Below are 12,843 nucleotides of genomic sequence, written 5' to 3'. Positions count from 1 at the left end.
AGTAGAGGCTATTCCCCAAAATTTCATTAAAATCCATGCAGTAGGATAGAATTCGGAGGTAATATCCTATTCTTGTTCTCATTGACTGGCGTATATTAAACATTTGTCAAAGTACTTAGAAATATCTATCAAATAAACCCCCGAGCAAGTTCACAATATTAAAATTTATGATCCAATAAATTTTTCAAAATTTATGTTTTAAAAATTTTTCCAACAAATGTTATTGCTTTTTTTAATAACACCGTTAATTTTTAGAACATCAGGTTCATCTAAAAACCATTTGAAAGTTAATTCCCGGTTACATGGTTCTCGCAGCAAAATTTAAGCTTTTAACGTTTTTATCTCGGTTATTTTTTACTCTACAGAAATAGTAAAAAAGGTAAAATATTTGTTATAGAAGAAACTAAAATTTGGTTGTATACTGCCGTGCTTAGCGAAAACGCTAAATCTGCAAAAATCTGAAAAAATTAAATTTTTACTTCTTTCTAACCCAAATGCGCATATCTATTTTATTTGTTTACTAAAAATGACGTAAGTTAAGCCAAAACACATTAAACACACCGCATCTTATGTCGTATCCTGTGTAAAGGTATACGAATACTTCGAACAAAAATCACTCAAATGTGATGTCTCTGTAGATACGGCGTTTTGGCTAAGCACGGCAGTATATCATTTTTTACGCATATTGAGTATTTTTGGAGTTACTAGCAAAAGAAAATGAAAATTACTATAATTTTAAAAATCCAGATATTTTTAAATTAAATCTTTTTTTTTTTCAAAAATATTCGTTCTAAACCGGTTAAAATTGTTTAAATCATCACTTATGCTAATATAAAAAAATTGTAAGGATTACTATAAATTTTAATAAATGTGTATCACGGACTTACCTTTTTTCTGTCACTTGTGACGCACTGAAAAATGCCTCTGAGAAGGGCCATAGTTGTGGAAGGCAGGGTTGGACAAAAATTGATTAAAAAAAACATGTTTTTTTTAAATAGTTTTTTTCGTCTAAAAAAAACCACTGTTTTAAAACAAAAAAACACTGTTAAAAAAAAACGATTTAAAATAATTAAGTACTTCACTGGATTTCTAACGGGGATTCCCATAAACCTCAACTGGCACACCTATGGGATTCCCGCGAAGACGCGACCTGCGCGCACATGCAACGAGTGTTTAACTGTTTCGTTTCTTTATACCACGTGATATTATGTAAATCACATTCGCTATTCAGTTTTTCAGGATAAGTCGGAAGCTGTAAGTTCTGCTTTATTATAATATAATTTCATATTGGTATCTTCGGTTCTATTTTAATTTCTAGTGGATAGTTGTAGTGTATACAGTACATTATATTTTATAAATATGTTAAGTCAAGGAAGGCGGAGAGATCCAATTTGGATAAATTTTAATTTGATTAATGTGAATATCAATTTTGAGGATCGAAGAGAAAGTAAAAAGACAGTGTCTAAAGCTGAGTGTAAAAAATGCAAGAAGCAATTGTCTATATTAGTTGCAAGAATGAAAAAGCGTCATGAAAAATGTGTTTTAACTTTAACGAATGTTGATTTTGAGGAGCCAGAGGAAGCTAATAGTAGGACTGTGTAATAGATGCTGTTGTAATTCAATAATTATTTACTTAATTTTCTTTTTCTTTCAACTTTATTAGGAGTATTGGTTTAGGTTAATGTTACTACAGCACTCAGCACTGTCTACCAGTACTGGTATGCTTGCTACCTGAACATAAATAAAGTTTAGTCAGTTACTTTTTTTCAGTTTTACTTTTACTTCGCATTAATATTGTTATTGCACCTACTTACTCTATAATCTATATTTGCAATTTTGCAAATTAGCAAACACAAATGTCTTATAACAATGTTGTTTAAATAAACAATAACGAAAAAAAAAACTATCTTTTAAAACAGTGTTTTAAAACACAACTGTTTTTTTCCAGTGTTTTTAAACATGTTTTAAAACATTGCTTTAAAAAGCTTGTTTTAAAACAGCCCAACCCTGGTGGAAGGAAACGAGGAAAAAAAGACACTTCGAAAATATTAATTTATTTATTGCTTACATTCTAGAGCATCATCAGAATAGATAGTAAAAATGCAATCATCATACATAAAACGATTAAAAATAACATTTAATATCATCATCAGTTTAACGTACAAATTTGTCCTCTTTAAACGACCACTAAAAGGTTTTAAAATCTTAAATAAATTTTAGATAAAAAGTAGGTGAGTCTGTGTGTACGAAAACAAGCCTAAATTACGTCGAACAATTCGTCTGAATCACGAATTCCTTTGAAAGGAAGTCAAAGTTGAATGTAGTCATAAAAAATTATTAAAATGGCGTTTAATTCATGATATACGTAACGATTTATAGTCGAAGCCTGAAGCAGTGGCGGATCTACGGAGAGAGAAAATGGGAAAATTTTCCCCATAACAAGGTCAAAATTAAAGAAAAAAAATTGTTGACACATAAATAAACCTGACATGAAACTTAAACCACAGACAGAAAAATTCAACCCAATAAACCCGCTAGTTGGGAAAATTAAAGAAACTTAATGTATATAAGTTATTATTTATGTCTTTTATGTAGTTTGGGTTTATCTTTTTTATGTCTTTTGGTTGGTGTTTCATTGGAAGTTCCCCTAAGGTAAATTTCACCTCCCAAACCAAATGTTTAGATACGCCACTGGGATGAAGAGTTGCCATTTCCTCTGTAGTGCTAAAAAGAGAGGAAATATTGAACTAGGGGTTCAAAAAATCCTAGACATTTACAACAAATGTTAAAAAATGAGAAAGCTATTGGAAATAATTACACTTTTATAAAAAATAAGTTTTTATAATACCACATTTTTATTATTTATAGGACACAATATAATTACCACATTTATTTTTGAGAATTTTTTAACCCGCCATTACACGCGCTATGAGGGAATCCCTCACCATATTTGTTTATAACCAATGAAATTGTGTAAACTAATACGATGACCTTAAGCACCCAGGAATGCCTTTAACATGGTTCATGAGAGGGTATGAAAAAGTTATAGAATATTTCTGGCGGTCAGTGTGCTGTGTGATAGTTGAAAGAAGAGACATCCCTCTTCAAGTGAGGGAATTCCTCACTGCGCGTGCAATCACGGTGAAATCACGTTTCTGTTATCTCAAAGAAACTTTTAGGTTTTTATTTAATATTTAGGTAGGTTTAATTAAAATATTATTGTTTGGATTAGGTTAGGAACAGTGGCACACCGAGCGGGGGGTTTAGGGGTTAAAATCCCACCCAGAGCATATAGAAATATATATAAAAGAAAGTAGGAAAATGTAACTTGTCGTTCACAAATAATACAAAAAACTCTCGGTGCCCAAGCTAACCCCCCTCCCCCCAGAGGAAAATTCTAGGTGCGCCACTGGTTAAGAACCCATTTTTAAATTTACCTATTCTAATTGGGAAATAAGCCACAATTTAACTTGAAAAATTGATTTTATTGACGTTTCGAATTCCACCTCGGACGTCGTTATCAAAATACAAAATATTAATAGTTAATTACATAAATACCACAAAGAAATAGCTTCAGAACAGTTGTTAATTTTAATTTGTATTTTTAGTAAAATGAATTCGCGTAAAGAACGTTAATTTCTTCAGTGGCTTGCTGAAATTGAAAATTAAGAAAACTTGCTTTTGATCTATGTATATTATTTTTACTTTTGTTTTGTTAAATTAATAAAAAAAGTTGGCATACGAGACTTTCTATAATATGAGAGTACAACCCATTTTATATTTATCCATGTTGACATTCATTCTTCCTCGAAATAAGTCGAACTTTGTAGGTGAGGGCGACGCTCATACGCGTGCAACCACGTCCGAATAGAAGACGCGTGTAACGGCGGGTTAAGTAAACAAACTAGCGAGACAATTTTTAATATTCATTAGCTATTATTATTCCAAACGAATAGAATATTTTACATGACATATAAAGTAACGCCATTTATTGAAAAAACTAGTAGCGCCATCTTTTCAGAAAAGTGAGAACTAATTTTACCATACAAAATTAAAATCGCTTAAAATTCCAAATAAAACTCAATGCATAAATGTAAAAGTTGTTGAATATTGCATTGTCATCGAGTTCTGAACTATTCTGAAAATTTCAGATCTCTAGCTAGTCGGGAAGCACGTTTAAAACCGATTAAAAGATTTTCCCGGACAAAGTGATAATGAGGCAGACAAAGAACAGCCGAAGTATATAAAACGTGGTAAATAAAATACCATAAAAGTAGATAAAAACAATAATAAAACTAACAATTGCCTACCAAAACAATAAAAAGTGCCTTTAAGATCAGTTTACAGCAACGAAAACAGAAAATCATTTCGAATGATTATTTGGAAGCGATTTTGTATAACAAAAATTTAACAAACAAGATATAAAATGTTGAATAATATAACGGTAGGGGAGCCCAAGCGAGGATTTTGCGCGTTCCTCGAGCGTGTCAGAAAACCTCTTACCCTGTAATTGTACCCCTAACATATAAGGACTCTCAATACAGGGGCGTGCGTTGGGGGCAGTCCGTAAAAAAATCTATCCTTAGAAAAACTCGCAACATCAGAACAAGACAAGGTAAGTTGAGTACATGAAGAGCAGTGTATATTTCAAATATCTGACGATTTGAGCGGAGCGTAGGGAAATGGGTATCACAAAGTTTCACAAAAAAGCGAATATTTCGCGAAATGAACATCAGTTAAAAAAACTGAAAAATATGTTTAATATTTTTCAAAAATCTATCGAATGATACCAAACACGACCCCCCACGGAGGTGGGGTGGTGTAACTTTAAAATCTTAAAGAACTCCCGCGATAATTCGCGAAATGAACATCAGATCGAAAAACTGAAAAACACGTGTTCAATATTTTTCAAAAATTTATCGAATGACACCAAACACGACCCCCATGGACGTGTGGTGGCGGGTTACTTTAAAATCTTAAAGAGGAATTCCTAATTTTTACTGCAGATTTGGATTATTTACGTAAAAATAAGTAACTTTTATTCGAGACATTTATTCGAATTATGGATAGATGGCGCTAAAACAAAAAACGATTTTTGAAAATTTGTACTCGCTCACCCCCTCTAAAATGGAAAACTTAACTTTTTTTGGTAGCAAAAAATCCCGGACAAATAATCCCCAAATTTTTTTGGGCAAAATATCCCCGCAAAACATCCCCAAGAAATATTTGCCGCCAAATATTCCTCTGAAAGTTTTTCTGTGAATGCAATCGATGCAAATGTTTTTCAGCCTTAGTGCATGAGAGCAGATATATCAGTATACGATTTTGTATGTATCAAAACAATTGAAATTTCCACTAATTTCAATGCCAATGCCAGAACAACGCATCGCGAGGAAAGTTATACAAAGCTTTTCGATTATCTTTAACTTTTTGATGCTTTTAGGAACAAATTTATGGGCAATACTATTCTTTATCCGGTTTTTAAAAAATGTAATTATTGGGGATATGTGTGCATCCATAAAAATTTATCCAAAAATCAAACCAAAAAGGTACAGGTTTTTTGCATTAGAATCAAGACTATCGTTTTCAGGACCAGCAGTTATCATTATGAATAGGCAATGTTTTAAACAGAGTTGTTCAAAGCAAGGTGAGCAAAAGATTTAAGCGAATAATTACAATATGATTCCCACAGCCAAAAAACTCAACAATTGCAATTCGAAATTTGGTAATGGAAATTAAAATGCATGCTTAATTGTATTTGTTAATCATTATTTTCGTGCCCAAAACAGGTTTTATGGTGATTTATTGGAAGTCAGAAGTCAAAAAGTCAGAAACAGACCTTTTAGAAAGATGGGAGAGAAAAATGCAAAGAGCAATATATATATATGGAGGTGTGAAAATAGGTCAGTGGAGAAGAAGAACCAATAAAGAATTGGAAGAACTATATCAACAGCTAACGATCACGACGACGATCAAAGCACAGAGAACACGATACTTGGGGCACATCGAGAGAATGGGAAGTAAACGAATGCCAAAAATGGTACTCTCACGAAGACCAATACAAAAGAGGAGGAAAGGCAGGTCAAGGAAAAGATGGAAGGACAGTGTGTATGAAGACTTGAAGAAAAGTAACATTGAGAGATGGAAAGAACTAGCATTGGACAGAAGGAGATGGAGAGAGGTGGTGAAGGAGTGTATAAAAAAACTGAAGTGTAATTAAATAAAATTTATAAGTTTTATAAGTTATGTAAGTTATATTAAGTTATTTATTATATTATTTATGTAATCAGAAATGTAAACATTTTAGCCTTAGGCCTACAAGGTCTGTTGCCCTTAATAAATAAAAAATAAATATTATTTTCGTGCCCAAAACAGGTTTTATGGTGATTGCTATAACTCTCATGCACTGAGGTTGAAAAACGTTTGCGTTCATTGCATTCACGGAAAATCTTTTAGAGAAATATTCGGCAGCAAATATTTCTTGGGGATATTTTGTCCAAAAAAATTTGTGGGGATTATTTGTCCGGGATATTTTGTGGGGATTTCTTGTCCGGTGATTATTTGTAGGGATTATTTATGGGGATTTTTTGTCCGGGGATAATTTGTGGGGATTTTTTGTCCGGGAATATTTGTCCGGGGATTAGTTGTCCTAGCTTCTCCAAGACTATTCTACTATAACTACGTTAAGTATATCATGATTTAATATAACTTTATATAAATAAAAGTCTTTCAATAAAAAATTACCTAAATATCCTACCACAAATCCAGTCGAGTAACATCAGTTACAAATCCGTCGATTTCATCATAATTTCAGACTTTCTTCTTAAACTAAATAATTCTTTTAATACCTAGGTTAATAAGGCTCGATACACCTTTGCGTGTTTTCAAGCTGCGAGCAAGCCACGTGCGATCGCTTGCGGTTCAGCAGTACATAAGTTGAATTCATTCACTGCACACTCGAGCTGAGCCGCGGGGTGCAAGTGACTTGCAAGCCGCGTGGACCGACAGCACGCCAGTTTCTGCTACGCCGCCACATGCACGCGGCTTGAAAACAAGTCAGTAGTGATGTTGAAAAAGTAACTATTCGTTACAAAGTAATCGTTACTTACGAATACCGAAAGTAACGATTACTATAAAGAGAGACAAATCGTTACTTTGATTACTCTGATTACTTCGTTACTTCTAACGACTATTGTATCTACTTTGATTACTCGTATCAGAGCGAGTAACGACTATCGTATCTACTTTGTTTACTTTGATTACTCTGATTACTTCGTTACTTCGTACCAATGGTATTAGAGTGAGTAACGACTATTGTATCTACTTTGATTACTCTGATTACTTCGTTACTTCGTACCAATCGTATCAGAGCGAGTAACGACTATTGTATCTACTTTGATTACTCTGATTACTTCGTTACTTCATACCAGTCGTATCAGAGCGAGTAACGACTATTGTATCTACAACCAGTACACTTGATTACTTTTTAGACTGACCGGAAAAATGTGGAAATAATAATGTTTCTACAGTATGATCAACAACTTTAATTTTGTATGTATTGCATTGGTTTTATTAGAATTAGACCAGGGCATTTAGGGGGGACATACAAAATACCTACCTATTGAGAAATACGATTTTCGATATGATTACCGGTACTCAAATACAAAAGTAATCATAGTAGTCAAAGTAACGAATACTGTAAATAATTATTTGTTATATCGGAATATGTACCTATACACAATACCTACCTACTGAGAAATACGATTTTCGATATGATTACAGGTACTCAAATACAAAAGTAACAAAAGTAATCATAGTAATCAAAGTAACGAATACTGTAAATGATTACTTGTTATATCGGAATACCTATACAAAATACCTACCTACTGAGAAATACGATTTTCGATAATATCATGATTACCTCATATTATGATCACCGGTACTCAAATACAAAAGTAATCATAGTAATCAAAGTAACGAATATTGTAATGTAAATGATTACTTTATTGAAAAGTAACGATTTGTAACGAATACTCGAAAGTAATTAAAATCAACATCACTACAAGTCAGGCGGTTTGGAAGTCTATGTTGGGCAATCAGTGAGTACACGTTGACCGCGCGATCGATTTCAACGTAGATGCACAGTTGTTTATTTCTGGCGTGTATTGACCCCGAGAAACCACTCAAATGTGTGTTGACGGGAAACTTGGCTTGAAAACAAGCAGCGTGCACGCAACTTGAAAATACGCAAATGTGCATCGAGCCTAAGATCTTTTAACTCAATACATTTATATACAGGTTAAGTCAGAATGTACTAGGATCCAAATTAATTACGGAATAGATTTCTATAAAATTAACATGAAGTAAAACTCCCTAGTGTAGTTGGTATATTTAATAAAAATTAAATTTTTTTTTAAATCCAAAAGGATTACGTTCATAACGTTTTCGGACTTATCAGTCCATCATCAGTTAACCTAAAAGTAATCTCTTCTTCTTCTTTTTATATAGACATTACTCTGTCTGTTTTTCAATGTGCCTCCAGTAAGTTGTCATTCCATCTTTTTCGTGGTCTTCCCACTGATCGTCTTCCTATTGGGGAGCCGTCTCTCGCCGTCCTTACTACTCTATTTGCTGTCATTCGGCTTATGTGGTCGTTCCATTCTACTCTTCTGCTTTTCACCCAGTTATTAATGTTGTCCACCTTGCAAAGTCTGCACTTCTAGCTCTATCCCACAGCATCTTACCATCGATTTTTCGCAATGTTTTCATCTGTGCTGCTTCTAGCATTCTTTTTGTCCTTTCTGTATCAGGTCATGTTTCTGCCGCGTATGTCATAATTGGTCTGATGACTGTTTTGTAAATTCTGCCTTTCACTTCTTTTCCGATGTTTTTATTTCTCCATATTGTTTCATTCAGGCAACCTGCGGCTCTGTTTGCTTTATTCACCTGATCTTCCACTTCTGTTTCGAGCTTTCCGTAGCTGCATAGTGTGATGCCTAGATATTTAAACTCCACGACTTGTTCTATTATTTGACCCTCCAGCTCTAATTTACACCTTATCAGATCTGCTGTTATAACCATGCATTTAGTCTTTTTTTGATGAAATTAACATGTTAAATTTTCTAGCGGTTATATTAAATTCGTGCAGCATATGTTGTAAATCATCTTCAATTTGAGAGATTAGTATTGCGTCGTCTGTATAGCAGATTATTTTAAGTTGTTTTTCTCCCATTTGGTATCCTTTTTTGTTCTTACTTTTTTATTATTTCGTCCATGATCAGGTTGAACAACAGAGGACTCAGGGAATCTCCCTGTCTTATCCCACTGCCAGCTTCAATTGGGTCAGTTAGTTCTTCATCTACTTTTACTTTAGTAAGTAAGTAATCTCACTTAATAAAATTGAAAAGGGTGAAATTTTGAATGTTAAAAATTGAAAAGTGTGGTTAAGATTACTTACTCTCTGTCCTTGCTAAATACCCACAATGCCAAACACTGGTTAAGATGTATGTTCTTAACCAGTGTTAACCAGATTTTAACCAGTGTTTGACATTGTAGCTATTTAGTAAGGACAGAAGAAAGTAAGTAATCTTAACCACACTTTTCAATTTCTAACATTCAAAATTTCACCCTTTTCAATTTTATTAAGTGAGATTAGTACTTACTTTTAGTTTCACTGATGATGGACTGATAAGTCCGAAAACGTTATGAACGTAATCGTTTTGGATTTTTTTTTAAATTTTTATTAAATATACCAACTACACTAGGGAGTTTTACTTCATGTTAATTTTATTTAACTAGATGGTATACAGCCAACCTTCGGGTAGTATCCCGTTTTAAGTTTGAATAGATTTCTCTTTGTCAACTCATTAGTACTCCTAAATCTTTCCAAAAATAGATGTTAACATGTACACTTTATATCAAGTTTTGGTAAAATAGATTAGGAAATTTGTAGAATGATTTGTTAATAATAAATTAGTCAGTTCACAAAATTTTGAAGTTTTAATGGTTCTTTGGACACCAGGATTCAAATATACATTGGTTTTTTGGTCTATCCGGCAACACTGGAATGCAGCTGGGTTTCCTATCCCAGTTCCCAAATCATCGTAAAAAATACTTATATACCATCAAGATGGTTTTGCTGTTGATCAAATGAGACAGATCTACAGATGGAGATCATGCTAGAAGGCAAACATCTTTCCAAATATTTTTCATTAAAAAATCATCCCCGAAATCTTCCCAATCCATTCACTAATCTACCTATATCATTAAAATGAAATAGACTTATCGAAAACAATTGGCCATTCCAGGTCACGAGACTTTCGACAGCATCGCCGAGGGGCAAGCAAACATTGCTTTTAAGTTTTCAGTGTTCTATTTGATTTTTTCTCGTTTTATTATTAAAAATCTGTGATTACTGCAAAAATGTCAAATATTGGATATTGTAACACCCTCACAGGGAATGTAAAACTCCATATATTCAGAATGAAAATCTTTTTTAAGTTTATCTAGTACCTTACCTTTTATAAAATGCCTGAAACATATTCTCGCATTCTTCAAGAAACGTTCGGATAAAGGGCCCCTTTTTAAAGCTTTGACCCACAACTCTCATCGTTCTTTTGAAAGTACATTTAAACATCACCGCGATCTTTAAATGCGGCAGGTATTTTAAAAAACATCACCGTATCTCTTTCACCTCTACTGGAACACTGTTGGAACTGAACAAAACGCCGGCATTTTAATGACATTCTTAAAGTAAACAATGGTTTTCTGCACTAAACGTACTTTGTTTACGAATGTTTGCCCCTCATACGCTGTCAAATGAGGTCGCTCTGGAATGGTCTATAAAATAACTTAAGCTCCAAATAAACTTAAAACGTAACCTCCAAATTTGATTTCCCTTAGTCAAAAACGACTCGATCCAAACAAAAATTATCAATTGCTAGACGGAACTTACTCACGTTCGAGTCTTTTCACAGACTGGTCTAAAATAGTCTCAATAGAAATAGTTAGTCGTCTATTGACGTGGTGGCATGAAACCGTGCTGCGGCGAGGGCTGGGTGAATCCCTTCGAGTAGGGGTTGCCTTGGGCTGAAGCGGGGTACACTACTGGTGGGTGTCCGTACTGTTGCTGCTGTGGATAGGAAAGGCTTCCTTGCGGTGGGTTCGAGTAAGCGTTGGAACTCGGAACTTGGGAGCTATCCATCACTTGGGGGACGTAACGTCTAAAAAATACGAGCATCGTCAATTAATTAAACTAATTTAATTATTGATTAATTAATTTACTTAGTTATTGTTTGTAATAGGGGGACCATTTTTCGAGGTTACAATACATAGACTATCAGACACAGTAGTATCCATATCAGAGATTGTGTTAAAATTCGGCATATTCTGATGTTTTAACTGTGTTAAAGTGATTATAAAATACTGCTACGTCCGCCGTTGCTACGTCTGTGATGGAATAGACTCGAATCGACCATTGAAGTCACGAGTAAACTGATAGAACCGCTCCCGCTGCGCTGTCTAATCTAGAGAATTCAACTACAGTCTAGAAACCGGTCGAACGACTCGAAGCAAGATTTAACGGGAACGAAACATTTCTGGAAGCATAGATATACTATATAAAGAGGAGAAATTAAATTTTAGGAGTTATTCTAATAAATAAACTAACGTGAATGTAATAAATACTATACATTAATTGTGTTTTTCGTGTTAATGTTATGAGACTAAATAAATTAAAATAAGTGTAAATAACAATAGAACAAACAGTACAATACATTATAACAATAAAAATTATTTTTGAACTCATCATATCAGACATATACACACTGAAAAAGAATTAAGAAAATTCAAGTACAGCAAACAACCCTTATTTGTGGGACAACTGCTAGACTTTTTATTCTTCGGTTAGATATCTTCATTCTTTCATATTATTAATAAATTATATACCATGTACACAGGTTTTTACTAAATAAAATTTTTTGTGATAAATGGTCACAATAATACAGCCAGCTACAGGAAATAATTTTTCCACCTACCTCTACCGAAAGTATACTTTTCCGGACCTGATTGTAGGGAGCAAAGTTGAACTTTGCCTCCCTAGGGAGGAAAAGTAAAAGTGACGTCATGGTATTTCATTCATGCAATATAACTTATTGACGCCCTGTATAATATCTATTTTCTATTACGTAAGTATCTATAGGGGAGAAGAGGGAGACTTGATCATATGGGAGACTTGACCACTCTTTAAAATTTCAGTAAATAAGTAGCCTAAAATTATACAACCGGCAACAAAACGTAGCTGTTAGTATGTCTGAAGATCCCATTTAATTTAGTTTGTATTAGAATACACACGAAGAGCACGTGTTTATTACAAGTTTTTTGTCCCTACTGAGAATGTTTTCAGAATTATTTCAAGTTGATTTTCTTTAATATTTGTTAAGGTGAGTTTTTCGTATAATTTTTATTTAACGCCATAATCATTCAGTTTATGTTTTGCACAGTTTGCAATGAGTTCTAGTTTGTCGTCATATTTTTATAGACAAAAATATTAAAATGGCGTCTTGGGGAGACTTGATTCCATCTTATCTGGGAGATATGATCCCGGGATCAAGTCTCCCAGAAACTCCTTAAAGATGAGTGTTTTTTATTTTATAGACATGCCACGTCAATACAAAAGGAGGGAAGGAGCAAAGAAAATAACACCAGTCAACAGCCAGAAGTTAAAAGAAGCTGTTTTAGACGTTATTAATAACGGAACGTCTCTCAAGGGAACGGCAAGTCGTTATCAAATAAATGTTATGACATTAAAAAGATACGTTCGCCGACAACTATCCGAAAATGTTG

General features: G+C 33.6%; 1 protein-coding gene across 3 annotated transcripts in view; it reads right to left on the bottom strand.

The window, feature by feature from the left end:
• Positions 1-2,042: 2,042 nt before the first annotated feature.
• LOC126880113 (protein TFG-like) overlaps positions 2,043-12,843 on the bottom strand; it is a 33,486-nt gene continuing 22,685 nt past the window's right edge. For 2 of the 3 annotated variants that reach the window (XM_050643810.1, XM_050643811.1), the window contains exon 6: positions 2,043-11,222. In XM_050643810.1, coding sequence (XP_050499767.1) covers positions 11,015-11,222 — 208 coding nt within the window. In that variant the 3' untranslated portion in view covers positions 2,043-11,014. The remainder of the gene's footprint in view (positions 11,223-12,843) is intronic. The other variant, XR_007696417.1, reaches the window with a different exon arrangement.

This window comes from Diabrotica virgifera, chromosome 2 (genome assembly GCF_917563875.1).
Source record: "Diabrotica virgifera virgifera chromosome 2, PGI_DIABVI_V3a".
Lineage (NCBI taxonomy): Eukaryota > Metazoa > Arthropoda > Insecta > Coleoptera > Chrysomelidae > Diabrotica > Diabrotica virgifera.
Note: the sequence above shows the minus strand (reverse complement) of the source record. Positions and strands in the feature narration are given on the sequence as shown.